The sequence below is a fragment of the Platichthys flesus genome, chromosome 9 (assembly GCF_949316205.1).
Source record: "Platichthys flesus chromosome 9, fPlaFle2.1, whole genome shotgun sequence".
In the NCBI taxonomy this organism is placed as follows: Eukaryota; Metazoa; Chordata; class Actinopteri; order Pleuronectiformes; family Pleuronectidae; genus Platichthys; species Platichthys flesus.
Genome location: NC_084953.1, coordinates 20,774,403 through 20,792,287, shown reverse-complemented (window position 1 = coordinate 20,792,287; position 17,885 = coordinate 20,774,403). Strand labels below are relative to the sequence as shown.

The window sequence follows — 17,885 nt, the reverse complement described above, 5'->3', positions numbered from 1 at the left end:
CGCCCAGTGTATTCCTGATTTCCGTCTCTATCGCACCTCCATGCAGAAAATGAGGAGGTTAAAGAAACGACACTGCGGGAGCTTAAGATGCTCCGCACGCTCAAGCAGGAAAATATCGTGGAGTTGAAAGAGGCCTTCCGCAGAAGAGGAAAGCTTTATCTCGTCTTTGAGTATGTGGAGAAGGTAAACTCTACAGACCTTTTCTTGATTAGCTATACACTGATTTATTTTTATATCACTGTCGCCCGGTGTGGTGGTTGTATTAAGAAATGTTTGTGTGTGATTTCATTTTTTAGAACATGCTTGAGCTGCTGGAGGAGTTACCCAACGGTGTGCCGACAGAGAAAGCGCGCAGCTACATCTTCCAACTAATCAAGGCGATCCACTGGTGCCACAAGCATGACATCGTTCATCGGGGTAAAGCTGTTATTTTTATTGGGACATGAGGGAGACATTATTAATGAGGCGTAGAAGAGGCAGCAAGAGGACCGTAGTGCTGCTTTGACTACTGCTTTTTTGGATTCAGAGAATTGGATATAATACGAAACATACATTTTCTATTGAAACAGTGGCTTTAAAGGTTTTCTAATGCGTTGCACACTACATTGTTCGCAAGCTTTTTGCGAATCAGTGGCAGCAGAGCAGGAAACCAGATGGCCCATGTGAGTTTTTGGCACACTGAGAACAACTTAGCAGGCGTCCAAATGGCCTGTGGTATACCCAGACACACATATGACAGGGTTACCAAGGGATTTGATTTATAAATTACGGTTTAAAATTACTATCTGAAAAATCGATTATTCAGATTCTTTGTTTTCTGTGTTTAGGAAGAAATATCATTCACCTATTTAATCCTTTCATTGGTCTCATTTATGAGCATTCAGTGTGAAGGTAACGATGATAGTTATGATGCCCCTGACCAGCGCATGTGTCACACTCTCCATCTGTGTTTTTCCTCTTCAGACATTAAGCCAGAAAACCTTCTCATCAGCTCTGACGACACCCTGAAGTTATGTGACTTTGGTGAGCACCTCTATCAAACACTGACACAGTAAGGGTTGTAAGGAACGCAGCCAAAAAACAGTCCAAGCTGTGATGTAGAAAGGATATTTTCAACTGAAACTATATTTGGCTGAAACCAGTGCTTCGGAAGTACAGCAGGCGGGCTTCATCTGGTTCATCTACAACTCAGCGTGCAGCCTCCTCTTGCTTCACACACGGCTGCTGTGCATTCTCCTCTAATCTCAATTAATGAAACGTGTCGGAAAACAAGATGCGAATCAACGCCTTGATTCAATCTGGTAGTGCCTCAACAAAACAGGGGGGGAGGTGGAAAACATGGCATAGCCTGGCATCGTGTAAACAATCTGGAGTGAGAGACTGAAGACCTGATTGCTCTGTGTCAGTCAAAGGCATTGAGGGAACAGACATGGATCCCACTGTGAAGGTTTAGATTTTGGACTTTGTCATGCTGCACATTTAATTGGATTGAGTGATTTTTGATTTCAGACGATGAGAAATGCCCAAGCTGAGAGTGAAAAGTTCATGCCGACAGCTATTTGCACCAGTTTACTTTATTAAGATGTATTAATGCAGGAATTAAAAATGGACTTAAACATTGTTCATTCAGGACTTTGTATTTCCTGCTGAGAGTCAAATAAAATTATTGAAACCAGTTTTAGGTCTGTAGGCTAAATATGAAGCTGGAGCCAGGAGATTGTTAGTTCAGCCTTGCATAAAGCTTGATAACAGGAGAAAACCTTAATCATGGCTCAGTTCAGAATTAACCTTTGTTAATTCATGTCAATACTATTAAAAAAAAAAATACTCCCATGATCTAAAAATGTGCACACTTTAAATAGAAACTCTAAGCCTTTACTTCTGTTAACATAGCCAGGCTAACTAATTTCCTCTTTCTTTATGCTAAGCTAAGATAATCTAACAAGGTCATATTAGTGTACAAGCGAAAGAGGAGTATTCATTTTCTCATCCAATTTTCAGCAAAACCACAACATAAGCTAATTTCCCAAATGCCACCCTCCAAAATGTCACTATCTCACTATGCTATAGTTCTTCAGGATTAGGAAAAATAATTCATATTTTTACCCATGTAGTTCAAATCTGACATTTTGCATCACTCATTTGCTAAAATATACAGCCACAGCTAGTGGCTTTAGTCACAGGATTATGAATATGACCTCAGATTTTCCAGCATTTAATAGTTGCAATTTTCTATGACTCATGATGTGTTAAACAATATCCAGGATTAATATGATTTAATATTCCCAGAGGGTTAATCATCTCTTCTACTGTACACGAGTACAGCTTTATCCTAACTCAGCTACTTTAAGCTACTTGAATCTTAATGAGAACTAAGAGAGGTACCAGACTGAAATCACTTTTAGGTGTCTCAGCGTATAGAGCCTATCAAAAGTCTCCTCATCAAACTATATTGCTTCCTCTGTCTTTTCTTTCCAGGCTTTGCACGTAATCTCTCAGAGGGGACTGATGCCAATTACACAGAGTATGTGGCCACTAGATGGTACCGCTCTCCGGAGCTCCTGCTCGGGTACGTATTTTTTTTTTTTTTCAATCAAGCAGGGGTGAAAACTACAATGACATATCATTTAAGTGGCTATTCTTAAGCCTGGCCTTCCTCGACAACCCTGTGAATCTCTGGTCCCAGGGCACCTTACGGCAAGGCGGTGGACATGTGGTCAGTGGGCTGCATCCTCGGAGAGCTGAGCGACGGACAGCCTCTTTTCCCAGGAGAGAGTGAGATTGACCAGCTCTTCACCATTCAGAAAGTGCTCGGACCCCTGCCACCAGAACAGATGAAGCTTTTCTATAACAACCCTCGCTTCCATGGGCTGCGGGTAATGTCAGGCCACATATCACAACCCTCACTTAGGTTCTCTCTTCTGACCCATCTCTCTATGATGCTCCTAATTATATCTGCTCCTTCCCTTTTCTCCCACGTGATCTTCTCTCTCTTTTTGCTGTCTCTTACTGCCTCCTCCTCATTCTTCTTCATCTTCTTCCCTTATTTATTTTCTCCCCCTGCTAAGTCTGTCCAATCTCTGCTTGTTTCTTTCTTTCTGGTGGAGAGTTTTGTGCCGTGACTGATTGGATCACAATGACTCATCGTGTATCATGTATCCTGTGTGCGCTGTGAAGGAAGGCTGTGTTTAGTCTTCTGTTGCAGGCTGGTTCTACAACAGACCTGGGTTATCCTTCTCTTTCCCTTCCTGCCCACGCCGCAGGATAAAATTATTAGTTTGAAAACTGCCCTTACGTGAATCTCTGCTGGTGATATGGACCCAGCTTGATAATTATTCATTTATTGCATCTTGGACACTTGATTAATGGGTGTTGGCATGCACCCTAAATTCTTTTCAGAATTCCTGCTCATTAATCTACATTAACCTTGTTCTCCATTAAACTGCTCTCTACACTAAGACAGAAACATGTTGGAGAGGGATTGTTCCTGAGTAAACATCACCTGCTGTTGTTAATACCGGCTCAAGGGGAAACGTATCTCTGCTCTCCACAACATTGCTATGCCTGTTAAATTTAAACGAGTAGATAGATAGCATCTGAATGGTGGACATTCACACTTAAACCCCTCATTAACAGACTGACTCTGTTAATAACAGTGGAAAAGACCACAACACAACCACTGAGAGGCGTTTTGGTGTTTTCGACGGAAGCACACAAACTGTAGTCATTAAAAAATAGTGCAGCAGACCAGCAAGACAGCCCACAACAATTGAACGCAGGATGTCTCATGGTCATTTTATCACATTGGCCACCTACGGTGTGCTTTGTATCACTTAGAAATGTGTTGACGTTCTGAACATTTTGTGTTTTTTCTCTTGGCAAACAGCAGATTCACAATAGTCAGAGAGAAAACAGAGTGGATGAGGAAGTCATCTCATGCAATAGTGCTCTGTGTGAACATTGTTTTACAAAACCTTATTTGAGGAGTAGAAGCATCTTCATGGTAACGTCTGAAGAATCTGTGAGCACCTCAAAAGATCTCACAACAGCGTCATCATTGTCACATGACATCCCCTGCAAACTTTGATTAGGTTCATTAATTATCAGAGTGGAAATGACTTAAGTTTTTGTAAATAGTGAAAAATTACGCTAGATATTTAGCAGTCAGACATATCAACAGATCTCATGAGAAAACCATAATCCATCAACAGTAGTGACACTAGCATGCAAACTACCAGATATTCCAAGAGGATATTAGTCTAAGAACTTATCCAGCTACTACAATATACTTAAAACGATCAATCAACAAATATATAATACGCTATGACTAAATCCAACAAACCATAAATACTAATACATAATCAACCTTAAATAGATCAAACTTAAAATGATACACATTATGAAAGTTAAAATAAAAGTTAAGAATTATGTTAAAACGACATATTCAACCCATGCCTAAAGAAAGTGCTACAGTAAGTACAACATGTTATTCATAGGGTTCAGGTATGTGGGCAAAAAAATACTTTTATATCTTTGTGAAAAGTGTGTGGAGTGACTTATTAAAAATGAACCATTGTCTTTTTTGTCCCTGATGAATCAGGAATCAGACCAAATATAGAACCAGCTTTTAAATCCCCAGTAATTCTGTTACCCCAATATGCAGCAGCATTAATACCAGGAAGTGGCCACACTGACAAGAGCAGGGTGCTGTAAACCAAATCACGTGATCTCCGCAACTATATTAATATCCTACTTCCTGCCTCTGTCTGCGTCACCAGGCTGCTTCACCTTTCCTCGGAATAATACAGAGGATTTGTTACTGTTTTGAACGCGTCTGTGCAGAAAACCTCCTGCTGCGTTGTGCATGTGTGAAAGGTGAGCTGCGGATAAAGTCCAGATAATTGGGTTGAGTCAGATCATTACTGAAAACAGATTTAGTAATATTGAAGTTGAGGTAATTAACACTTTGAATCAAAGAAGTTGATGCGTCTACTCTACACAGCACAGTTGGTTGATGTTGCTATTCGGCAAAGCAGTAATCATTTGGCTGTTTACCCCTCTGTTCAGTTCTTTTTTTCTCTCTCTCGTTTCAGTTCCCTGCCGTGAACCACCCACAAACCCTGGAGCGCAGATACCTGGGAATCATTGGCGGAGGCCTGCTGGACCTGCTGAAGGTAAGGATCACAGGTCTGGCAATAATTGGCAAAGCTGCTCTTCCGAGGAGTGATATTTATTTTTGATCTTTTATCCATTTCTGGTTCATTCCTGCTCACATAGTGGCATAGTTCTTTATATCTACACACTTGATAATTGTATCATGATCATCATGTTTACGTCGTGACTGCATGATGCCTCTTCACTGCTTCAGCATCTCAGCTCATATCCTGGTTCCAGCACTGCTGTTATTGCTGTGTCTGCACTGTAAACAGGAGCTCCATGTCAAGAATGTGGGCTGTGTTTGTGCACTTGTGCTTTTCCCAGCAGATAGTGACTCACTGCTAACACAATGTCATCTCAGGACTGGATTCAGGACGGACATGCATCGATCTCATTACATACCAGGCTTTTTTGAATTGACTAATTAGATATTAATTGAGCTAAAATGTATTTGCTAAATGCCAATGTGAGGCTCCATTTTTTGCAAAGAGTAGTTTGTCTGTCTTTGTATGTCTGCTTTGTTTGTTATTATTGCTATTATGAAATTATACTATTCTGACATTATTAACACATTCCGTTCAGTTTTGTATTTTTTATGCATTCACACAGAAATCAGCTTTCCTATGAGTGTAAGGAGACAGATTATTAAACAAATGTATTTGAATCACAAAAAAATTAAATGTCGCAAATCATATTCTACATCGTTTGATGACTCTACACAATTAAGCAGCAGCCTGACTGTAATGATAATGGTGGTGACTCATAAAAGCATGAGTGTTTCCGTTTGTTAGCGATGTCAGGATGTTCGGGTGCCCTCAGGACTCACAGGCTTCCTCTGTGTGTTTGGGTGTTAGAACCTGCTGTTGCTGAACCCGACAGAGCGTTTTCTCACGGAGCAGAGCCTCAACCACCACACCTTCCAGACACTGCGGCTGGTGGAGCGGCCAGGCCCAACAACACCGACACCTGTACGCTCCTCCAAGAGAAAACCTCACCATGGAGACAACACCACCCCCAGCAGGTCAGCAGCAAGCACTATACAATGTGGATGGATGATAGATAGATAGACTTAATGCAAGAGTAAGGGTCCTGTCATGAATCCCTGTGGAACACCAAATGGTCTGTATTCATATAGTGCTTTTTAAGTCTTGATGTGCTTTACAGTACAGTTGTCATTTGCCCTTTCAAAAACACATTCATGAAGTGCATCATGTGCAGCACAGTTGACCATTCTTCTCTCTCTCAGGAGCCATGGGAATAAGAGCTCAGGAAGCCATCGCTCCAGCAGCAGAGAGGGCTCCAGCTTGCCTCGGCATGAAGACCTCCACCCCAGCAACGACAGCTTTCTCAACGGCAACATGCCTACAGCGATCAACCTCAGTCCCACCCTGCATCCCAAGAACTACCAGCCGCAGATCTTTAACCATTCCACTTCGTGCAGCATGGACCTAGCCAGCAGCAACCTGCCTCACTTGCTCAGTCCCGGTGAGGCAAAGGGCAAGGGTGACTTTGAGAAGAGCCTGGGATCCAAGGGGTCAGACGGCCCCGGAGCCAAGTACCTCAAATCCAATTTCCGCTCGCAGCAGAACCGCCATTCCTTTGTGGAGGGTAAAACCAACACGCTTCAGTCAGGGGATAAACATAGTAGACACAGCTACATGGAGTCTCACAGCTCCACACCCTCCTCCTCCAAGTTTGCCTACCTAAACTTATCCAAGAGCTACGGTACGCTTAGTGATGCCAAGTCTGTGGGAAACTTAAATGATGTGCATCTCTATGCAGATGAGCCTACAGCGCGCTATTTTCCTTCAAGCTGCCTTGACCTCACAGCTCCGAGCAGCCCAGCAGCCCGCCGAGTCGACAGACTGGGACTCGGCACAGCTAGCAGAGGAAGGGAACGGGAAAGCAACACTCTGGACTCTTCCTATAGGCGCTCATCCATCCGCCACAAGGCCTCAGAGGAGGCCAAGTCGCCAGATACCCTGGACCCTGGGGAAAGTGGCGTGGAAAGGACCCACGGCCACTCTCTGTCCGCCCCACATGACCCTGTGTCTTACGGTCAGGGATACAATAGCCCCTTCTCCTCCCAGCAGAGGCCGCACCGTCACTCTATGTACGTAAGGAGGGACCACCAGAGGACACACGGGGCGGACGAGGGTCTGGTGGTGGGTCAGGGCATGCCTACCAGAGCCAGCAGCCTCCAGCTCCTTTCTCCACAGCTGCAGCACCGCACGCTGCCTCACCACTCTGGGGGCTCCTCCAGGGAAGAAGACATGAGCAGGGTCAGTCACCAGCCCACATCAATCTCCAAGCTAAAGGAAAGTCTAAACCTACAGGAAGTAAACATATAAAATGCCTCCACCAGGTTGGGTCGAATAACTCTTCCTTGGTGTCCGTTTGTACAAAAGCATGGCAAGGGTTTATTTTCGTAGTCTCTGAAAATATCTGTGTTAGGATTTATATAACTGCAGCTCCATTTATGATTGATGGTTAAGATCTTGTTAGGATATACAATGAATCATATTTAACTGGATATTTATATTTACTGTATACACACGTATAGTTTATATAGGGTGTGCGTGTGTGTATTTGTATGTGCGCTGCGAATGCTGAGCTCACCTCATGCTTCATAATGTCTCTGTTAGCAGAATGAACAGGCACCCACTGAGGTCATCCACAGCAGACCCCCAATAAGGGACTCGACCAGGGACAACTCTGCATCTTTTCACACACAACGGCAAAAAAGCGAGGTCCGACATTCTGCCTGCACCCACCATTCCCCACCCACATCCAGTCTTCCGAGAGTGTGGATGTGGGTGGATACTGCTGTCATGAACTGCTCTCTCCCTTTATCTCTCTCTCTCTCTCTCTCTCTCTCTCTCTCTCCTCATCAGATGCCTCTTCATTTTCTCTGTGTGCTTTGCTTCCCTCTAAAGCGACTATACTTACGATAGCACAGTCAAGCTTGTCATCGCAGCACATTTCAGTTTGGCTCTGAATACATTCATAGCCTCCACAGATGCTGTTTTATTTTAATGGCCACTTGTAAATCAATACACTTCCCCCCTTGTTCCTGTTATTTAAGGTAACTTTTTCAGCTCAGATAGAGAGAAATGCAGAGCAATAGGCCTCTGTGGCTTTATGTGACGAGCTTTTCTGTTGTGACTCAGGTCGGCTTATATCATGACAAGCAAACAGAAGATGGAGGCTCCTCCAAAGAGAATCGTAACATCTACAGTGAATCCATGCCAAGGAGAGTGGGAAGCTTCTACAGAGGTTGGTTTGGACAGATATCCCTTTTATTCACTGCACTGTGCAGATCAAATCGTTGAGCATCTCAATCCGTCTGCGGTTTACTACAAATCATACACATCTAATTTAATAATTGGTCAGACTTAGAGCCAGTGTATATGGCATTCTCACTGATTACTGAATCAGAGTTTTAAAAATCCTGTTTAAAATGTATTTTTGCATACACCTGTTATTTTATATAAATACATAATAATCAAGCATAATTTGTGCTGAATATATTTGATTGATTTTTGAGGTCAGACAATTCCAATAATTTTTGACTAAGCTTACTTATACGTACTTTCTTAAGGAGTCTGTAACTAACCCCGTCACCAGCACTGAGAGACTGTAGTCCAGCACAGACTTTCTGTCATTGACAGTGTTAAAAGCAAGTTAGAGGTCAGGGGGTCACCAAAACCAGTTAGATTAATCTTCTGGGAAACAATAAATAGTCACAATTTGTGGACGAAAATGGTGGCTCACAATTGTAACCGAGGTATTTACCCTCAAAACGCCTCTCGGTGCTTTGTTGGGAACAAACTATGCAATGCGGTCATTGTCTCTAAATTGCCTCAATGAAATCTTTGTCATTTATGTATCAACATTTACTTTTTTCCCTATCTTCCTTTACTTTAAGCTTACTCAGATGCTGTCTCATATTATTACATTGTTTTGACACAAACTCAAAAGGGCACCACAGACGAGACATTCTACACATAAATGTCTTTTAATGTAGATGTTATATTTATCCTTTTCATTGGTTGGAGGTACAATTCACAGTCTTGGCTAACATGTATATAATTCATTACATAGTTATACAGTATATTTTGAAAGTACTTTAGACCTGCTTGGTAAAGACCGCAGAATGTGTTGGAGTGGTACAGAACTATAATCTGTTGATTTTCCCCCTGAATGAACTTGTTTGCTGTGTTTGTTGAACAGTCCCTTCCCCCCGGCCAGACAACTCCTTTCATGATAGCAGGGGTCAGAGCCGGGGCTCTGGCTTGTCCGGGGACAGCAGCGGTTTGACGAACCACTCCAAACGCCAGCAAGGCTTTGACCCTTGGTAATTATGCACGTGGATTGGTTAATTCACCAAAGAATATCTTCTCTACTGAAGCTACAGTGAGAACTCCAATTTGTTCATGGTCTGCTGTTCTGGCACATTACATTTTACACTGGTGGCTTTAACATAAATTGTCAGGTCTTATTAGGACTTGGACGACAGAGCGCTCAGTCGGCTTTGATTTATTTTCAGGACTGGCCCAGACACTGTTGTGTTGAGCTCCTCTGAGCCGTCCAAAGAAAAAGAGAAGCAGGGTTTCTTCAGAGCAATAAAGAAGAAAAAGAAAAAATCGCAAATGGTGAGTTATGTGTAGAGTAAATCTTCGGATGTGAGTCGTGTCAAGATGTTCACGCCCATGTCCTTTTGGATGTCAACATCTTGTCTGTTAAGCTGTCTGTCTACATACTACACCTCCTCCTCAGCGTTTCAAATGTTTAATACTTTTCCTGTATTCGCACAGAAATATAAAGCCATGTCTTGTTGTTGTGATGTGCTCATGTCCCCTGTGCCACCAGTCATGTGCCTCTATATTGCAGATGGAAGTCCCCGGTGGAAGGCCTCCTGTCATCAAGAAATGTCTTTTCCCTCTGTTTAGCCCAAAGAATAACATAAAGCATAGTTCCACTGTGAGGGTCCTCCCTGTAGTGTCGTCTCCCATGGTACATGCTGTTTTACACTCTCCTACTCATCCTGAAGCTCAGTGTCACCCAACTAACAACGCATGCAGTAGGAACATTAATCCACTCTGTTTTATTGTTTACTTTTGACTTTAAACAGAGTTTTTCCCTGGTTTTATTTATTACTTTTATTTAAAAAAAAATATGCGTTGTGGTTAATTCACGTAACAATGAATTGCTAACATGAACAAGCCAGATCCATAGAGGCAGGAACAATAACATTACATAATAACAAAGAGGCAATGATTTTTTGGGAAGGATAATCATGAATCTATTTCCGGCAAGCTGTATGGATCTGGCTGTGTTCAATCCATCAGATTCTGATCAATGGCCACTGATTTCAACCACTGCCCTGAAAGCATGTCTCTGGTTATGATCTGAGAAAAGTGAGAGAACTCATCTTTTGTGTAACATGAGATTTTAGAGACGTGTGTGTGTGAACGGATGTAAAGAGCATAGGATGAACCAGAAGAGTTATAAGAAAGCATATTCTCACATGTTTAACTGCCTGAATTGCCAGTGACAGTAGCAGTTCATCGTGAAACAGGTGTGTGAGACGCTCTCGTCCCTTCACTTTTCTATTTATACGTGACACTTTGTTCAGATTGGGAGAGGAGGGTTTCACAGAGCGCAATCTGTCACCAAGCAGTCAGACTCAGAGCTGGGGGAAATTGGTGTGTAGTACTGCTCGTAGAGTAGATGGTCTCATGAAGGCTTTATCTACAAGATGAGTTGTCTCTCCTCTTCCTCACATCAGAAAATGTTTCGGGTTTCTGGCTCCGGATGCATGTTGGTTTGTTTTTTTCCTCTGCACTTGAGATCAAACAATGAGATGATCAATTATATCAAAATGAACTCAAGACTTATGTCAGTGGTAAATCGACACTTGTAAAGGACGATACATACCACAGGTATGTTCTCTTAAGAGTATCTCTGCATATTGATAAAACCTGTGCTGTAAGCTGTGTTTATTTCACCTCAAAAAGCATATTCATTGTGTTACTTGTTGTCCTTCACATTGTGTGGACCCACCTCTGTCATGAGTGTGACATTAGGGCTAGATGACATCTAACTGTCACTGTGCGACAGGTCCCCACTGAAGGGGTGGATCCAGTCATCCAGAAGTCGTCCAGGTCTTCAGGTCATCAGAGCGGCCGCCACAGGACCCGTGACAAGAGCAGAGACCGAGACCGAGACAGGGACAAGGACTGGCCTCCTGAGAAGCTGTCGGATTCACATTCACCGGTAAGTCTCAGAGAAGGGATAAAGGTATTTTCTTCTTCTACTACTTCTCCTTCTTATTTTGTAATGTTAGATTTAAAGATGGTTTGTCATGTCTTATTTTTTAGAGTCAACCACTGAAGTCACTTCGCAAGCTCCTGCATCTTTCGTCCTCCTCCTCCAACCAGACGGCGCCCTCTGATATGCGCTATCAGCCACTGCCTAATCCAGCCTCTGCTCAAGGTGGTTTCTCTGAGAGCCGGGGCCACTCAGGGGTCAGTACGCCCCAACTGAAGAGCCGACAGGCGGCCTACCCACTGCCTGCACAGCTGGAGTCCGGCTGGCACACGTCTGCCCTGGGCCGTCCCGAGGGAAACCCCTACCCAGAGCAAATGGGCATCAACAAGGGAGGCCAGAACGGGCACGGCTTCGGACGCCCGTCCAGGTCTCGTATGCCAAACCTCAATGACCTGAAAGAGACGGCGCTGTGATTTCCACTGCCCTCACACTCACTGGAGGATGACGCTTCCCCTCTGGTGCTCCTACACCTCCCTTATGTAACAGTACACCTGCTGTACACACACACACACACACACACACACACACACACACACAGTTACCAAACCTTCAGTTTTAAACACTGCTTGCAAACAGGCCAAGAGCCTTTATATGTCAAATTTTTTTTAAACTTCCATGTTTGATAGACTTTTTATTATTACTTATATAATTCTGATTATAGTTTGTATTATAAAGTAAATATATTACAAATTAAATATATATAAATGGATCAAATGTAGATTTTAAGTGTAAGTATTTTTGTTTCTATCAATATAGAAATATAGTACATTTTATTGCGTAGTATTTCCTTAAGACTATCTAAAGCATTTTAAACAATTGAATTTGATCAGTTGTCCCCATAGAGATGGGTAATGTCAGTAATATCAGTGTGTTCATCTCGTTCAGGACTGTAACTCTTCGTCTGAGCTGTCTCGCCGTCCCATGTGCTTTCTTCTCCTGGACACAGATGATCAAATGTGTCATGCTCAGTTGCAGTGTAGTTTTTCTGAGTTGGCATCGACAAGCTCTGTTTCTTTTTGAGGATATTAAGGTTTTTATGTCTTTTTTGAAACGCAGCCATTTTAGACACTTTGGTGCCATAAACTAATAGAAATCCTAACCTAACACCTCCCTCTGTAGGTCATACTGAAGCACTGCATTTACTGTTTTCAGACAAATTACCACTCACTAACATGTCAATATTGTCTTTTCATGTACTGTATATGAAGTGTTAATAATCCCTTCCGCATATATTCTAAACAAATATACAGTTAGAACTATGGCGTAATTTCAAACAGAACAGTCTTTTATAAATGTACCTTATGCAGACTATGCCGAAGATCCTTCTGGTAATCTACAAGTATTTACTGAGAAGTTCATGTATGTGTAATGAAGCACCCACAGTAATTAAACCTTCACACATCTAAAGTTAACTGCGCTCATGAACAGGATTCAAGATTTCACAAAAGCTACTTCCAAGTGGTTTCAATCGTTTAATCAGTTAAAAAAAGATACATGCAAAAATGTTACATAAAGTTTAACAGCTGGAATTTTGTCTATGAGTGTAATTTGAATGGTATTTTGTTCTAATTATTGTTGGTAAGTAGCTTTTTACAGCAGTTAGAGGAATATAAAAGCCATGTGGCCGTTCTAGTGCAGTGGTTCCCAACATGATGTTCCCCCACAGGCCTGTCACTTAAACTCAAGCACCTCTGCAGTTATGTTCCAAATGCTCTCATTTTAAACTGGATTTATAGTTGCAATACTTACAGATGGATTTTCAACCATTTGTCTGTTTCCTGTTTTATCAGTTTTATCAGCTTTGTTTAACCTCCAATTTTGGTGGCTAAAGAGTTTTTATCCATTTCATTCTTGATATCTAATTTTCAGCTGTCCAGTGCTTTAAACTTTTCGCACAACCATACTGTTCAGGTATTACTGCTGACTCGGTATGTGGGTATATTTCTTTCTTTCTATGTGCCCCCTTGAAACTGCAGACCCCCCCCCCCCCGGTTTTACATGTGCACCTGGTTTAGAGTCACTGTCCTACTGTATTTTTAACTGACTGCACACACTGAGACGCTGAGGACGAGCCTTTAAGGAATCTTTAAATGGATCCACGCTGGCGGCAGAAGCTCTGTGCTGTGTCGTCGTTTTCTGTCTGAAATTAAGTGCCGAGAACGTAGCTTGGCTGAAATGAATCTTAAACTTCTTAATGTTGCACTTTGAAGAGACTGTGTGGCTCAGCAGCAGTGTTGCTGTGACACTGTAAATTCTTCCTCGGTTCACGTTCATCCCATGCACAGTGTGTGAGGACTGAAACACGGGGCTGCAGTGACACGCCAGGTCCAAACACCACCGTACCGTATCGTGTGCTGTGCATCTGTAAGGACTGGGCACACTCCATACATGACACCACACGTCTCACTCTTTGGATAGCTGTTTTGCTGAAGGAGCACCATGTATTATATTAATACTGATGTGTGACTACTTGTTTGGTAATATTTATAACAGAGGATGTGTATCAACTGTTTAAATGAAATCAAGTATTCAGTTTGTGCTTTTAATACAGACACAAATGAGTAGCATAGTCAGTGTTTATTTGCCTTTTATTTTCAACAGAGCATTTACATGACAACGTAAACCCACAAATGAATGCTTAACAATTTTAGAATATCCATGTTTACAAATGTAAAAGTAAATCTCAAATAAAACAAGCTCATTTGATTCTACTCTTGTCTGTGACTATTTTCAACGTAGTGTTTGACTCCGGTTTATTAATATGTGATCAGATCTGTGTCTCTTTCTCCTGTAGCTTATTGAAGAACATTTACATCCCAAATATCCCTTTTCATTCGGAATACCCTGAGTGCATTGAAAATATGTCCAATCTAGTATTTATACATCGCCACAATTAGACTTTATAGATTTGAAGACAGATGAAATAGTGCATCAATAAACCTGTCCACATTGAGCCTCACCAAAGAAAGACAGACAAAGACAATGTCCCCCGTTTGGCAAGCGGCTTGTTGGCAGGGGAGGGGTGGCCGGTGAGGAGGAAGCGGGCCGAGCTCACATCAGGTGCACTTGTTCATGCACATCAGCAGCTCCATCCTCATGGCGATGCGGGTGTGCCAGCCCAGGGGCAGCAGGCGGATGAAGCGCGCCACGATGGGAGGACGCAGCAGGTTCTGCACTGTGGAGGATCGGTCAGCGTTCCCGTAGAAAACCTGAAGAGGAACAGCATGAGAACATTATACTGGATCTCTTCACTCTTTAAAATCTAATCTGATGCTTCTGTTTACCTAGACTAAAACAACCTGAAACCACACGTCTCTTCCTGTGGATCATGTTAGTGACCAATTTATTGATTTTATTACATATATTATTGAACATGTCGGCCTCCATACAAATTACCATTGAACAATTATTTCTGAGTTTTAAAAAAACAGTTTTTCAATGAATGCTTACTGGGATAATGTAAATAAGGATACACTGGCTATTTCAAATATATTGATCATCAGTTTAATTGTTCTGTGAGGTTTTGTTATGATCAAAGCTGATGAGACCGATAGAGAGTATTTGTTTTTCTGCGGTTTAGTGGACCAATCAAATATTCTGTTATTCCTCATTCCCGCTGTCTGAATATAAAGTGGCTTGTTAAAATGGTGCCTCTGCATGTGGAGGTTCAGTTGTGAACCGCAAACACTCAGCAGCAGCAGTGTTGTCGTGTAATTCAATAGTGAAGCAAGCTTTTATGGGAGAATGGCTGTGATTGGTGGTTGACTGATTGGACTAATACCAGCTGACTGTCAGCTCATTACAGGGTAGGACTTCTGTGTCCTGCATGAACTAATGCAAAGCTTCATTTTACCGCCTGCCAGAATAAGGATTGTATCTGCTTTTGTTGTATGAAAAAAAATACGTAATTCTTAACAGGCTACTATTTGATGTATTTACCCTGTTGTTTCCCGTCTGGTCTTTGTAATAGATCCAGTTCAGAGTGTCCACAGTGCGATACTGGATGCTGTATTTAGTAATCCACTCATCGGCGTCGCAGCGGCCCTGGGTGAGGATACCAGACACCACCCCCACCTTCTTCAGATCAATCTGGATCCACTGGTACTGGTCATTGAACTTGGACAGCCACGCACACCTGACAGAAATGTCACATATTAATAAGGGCTGCTTACGAGTGTGTCATGTGAAGTGGAGGGGACAGGCGGCTCACCCAAAGCCTTGGTTGTTCAGGCGGGCCTTGTCGGGGATCCAGGAGGAGTACCAGCCGGTGTACTGGTCCTGACTGGAGCAGCTGATCTGGTCTAATGTTACAGATCCAGATTCAAATCCCAGAGGTCTGTGATAGGGGCATTCTGTGGAGGGTTCAAATACAAATATGGATCAACACATGAAACTCTTGTCACTCGAGCCCGTCTCGAGTGACATAGCTGTAAAAAGTCATACTGTGAGGTTTGCGTGATAAGGCATACAGACATTCTCTGATGTGTGCTGCTTCTACCAGCATCAAGCTATTAGCTACAGGATACGTCCTACTTTGGGCTCCCTAATCTGCTCATCACATTCCTGCACTGGTAATAAGATTGTCTAAGGCATTTGAAATTCCAGGCCTCTTCCTCCCAGTCGAGCATCTCTTAATCTCAACCTGTTCTGATCTACATGTGAAACAGACCCAAACCTTTTTAACCTGAAGCAGAGAATAAGAAAAATGTTGGGATCACAGTCGGAGGCGATTGTGCTTCACTGAATAGATGAAGAGTCCAGTTTGGGCTGAGTGCACATGGCCAGCCGCCATCATCTATGTGATCCATCACACCATCTGGAGCATTGTGTGTGCCCTCAGACACACAAGCACACGTAAAGATACAACAGGATACAAGGCTGCCTACTATAAATCTAAACACGTCATTGTCCTTCGCATCATTTGAATCCCATTATCATTTTCTAAAGTAAAACTTGGTTAATTAAGGACATTCAACATTACGTGAGTGTTACCAACGGGGGGATTATTATAGAATCCAGGTCAGGTGCCACCGGTGGAGTCCTCACCTGGCATGCAGTTCAGTGGTTGCCCCTGAGGTGGCGGTGGCAGTAATGCCTGCGGCACAGGTGGGATGAATGTGGATGAGTCAGCAGACTCACAGTCACAGCTGCAGGCCTTGACGTTGCTCGTCCATGTCTCGATCACCTGCTGCTCCTCCTCCTGCAGCTCCTCCTCCTGGACAGCCGCCTCCTCCTGAAGGACACACAGTCAACACACTCAGACCTGCTCTCACACTCGGGTACGATGGCATTTCAGAATCATTTTAGGTGGTTTATTAATGGGCTCCTACCTCCTGTGAGTGAACGGCGCTCGGGGCTGCCCCACATCAACAGATGCATGAAATATAGAAGCAGATGGTGACATGAACTGTGAGAAGCTCGAGCCAAACTTTAGACAAAATGAAGTGGAACTAACTCCAATTTCACACTTTGATATATAAATGCATTTGTCGGGGGGTTGCGGTTCAAGTTAGACAAATATGTGTTATTAGTCTGCATGATTTGTGTTAAGAATCCTGGACTAGTGGTAAAAAAACTATAGTAGTGCAGGAAATGGATCACAAACACTCAATTGTTCATTCATCTCTATTAAAAAGCTTCCTTATAGAAAATATGTTAAATTCCTGATGTCATTTCAGCAAAAATATATATTTACTTAATTGGATAAATTCACTCAGAACAGTAATTGTATGTTTTCTTAAAGGTATAGTATATCATTGAATATTATCCATCATGCAAGTGCACAGTGACTTACCCTGAGATATGAGCAGGAGGAGCAGCACAGCAGCACGAGCAGTAACCTCCATCTTCATCTTCATCTATGTTGGAATGTAGTTTGTGTGATACCCAACACTGGTGGATAGGATTACTGTAATCCACAGGCCTGTGATGACCTTATCTAATACTCTTTATTAGCCCTCAGACACCTCCCTTAGGCTGCTACATTGTACTGCACCTGTGTTGAACACCATCACCTCATATAGGACACACTGATATTCACTCTGGTCCTGGATCATTCACACAAGCAGGGAAATCACACATGGAACCTGGTGAGTGAAACAGGCGATCAAAATGCTACATAAGAAGTGGGACCGCGTCTGTACCCAGGGCAGAGTCTAACTTCTACCCAGTAAGATAATAATGATAGCAAAACCTTATTTATTTAGCACTTTTCAAAAACAAGTTTACAAAAGGCTTCACAAACATAGAAACATATAATATTGGATAAACAAAGACATAAGAAATATAGGTAAATGCCATGTTATCAAAATACGTCTTTAAACCAGATTTAGAAGCGGACAAAAAGGTAACTTGTGTGATTCCCAGTGGTTATTCCACGGTCGTGAAGCCCTTAC

General features: G+C 42.6%; 2 protein-coding genes across 5 annotated transcripts in view; one reads left to right on the top strand and one right to left on the bottom strand.

Annotated features, from left to right (window-relative positions):
- LOC133960489 (cyclin-dependent kinase-like 5) overlaps window positions 1-14,201 on the top strand; it is a 34,537-nt gene extending 20,336 nt beyond the window's left edge. Inside the window, exons 5-19 of one of the 4 annotated variants that reach the window (XM_062395128.1) lie at window positions 47-183; window positions 297-417; window positions 964-1,023; window positions 2,479-2,569; window positions 2,687-2,876; window positions 5,094-5,174; window positions 6,012-6,178; window positions 6,404-7,439; window positions 7,806-7,907; window positions 8,328-8,433; window positions 9,391-9,514; window positions 9,707-9,812; window positions 10,051-10,173; window positions 11,281-11,436; window positions 11,541-14,201. In XM_062395128.1, coding sequence (XP_062251112.1) covers window positions 47-183; window positions 297-417; window positions 964-1,023; window positions 2,479-2,569; window positions 2,687-2,876; window positions 5,094-5,174; window positions 6,012-6,178; window positions 6,404-7,439; window positions 7,806-7,907; window positions 8,328-8,433; window positions 9,391-9,514; window positions 9,707-9,812; window positions 10,051-10,173; window positions 11,281-11,436; window positions 11,541-11,903 — 2,963 coding nt within the window. In that variant the 3' untranslated portion in view covers window positions 11,904-14,201. Of the gene's footprint in view, window positions 1-46; window positions 184-296; window positions 418-963; window positions 1,024-2,478; window positions 2,570-2,686; window positions 2,877-5,093; window positions 5,175-6,011; window positions 6,179-6,403; window positions 7,440-7,802; window positions 7,908-8,327; window positions 8,434-9,390; window positions 9,515-9,706; window positions 9,813-10,050; window positions 10,174-11,280; window positions 11,437-11,540 lie in introns of all 4 variants that reach the window. The other 3 variants (XM_062395126.1, XM_062395129.1, XM_062395130.1) reach the window with 3 other exon arrangements.
- On the bottom strand, window positions 14,061-17,404 carry LOC133960490 (retinoschisin-like). Its single transcript, XM_062395131.1, has 6 exons — window positions 17,285-17,404; window positions 16,821-16,846; window positions 16,537-16,723; window positions 15,701-15,842; window positions 15,430-15,625; window positions 14,061-14,699 (listed from the first exon to the last, which is right to left on the bottom strand). Exons 1-6 carry the CDS (start codon window positions 17,346-17,348, stop codon window positions 14,547-14,549), a joined length of 768 nt encoding a protein of 255 aa, XP_062251115.1. The 5' UTR covers window positions 17,349-17,404; the 3' UTR covers window positions 14,061-14,546.
- Between the last annotated feature and the right edge of the window lie 481 nt (window positions 17,405-17,885).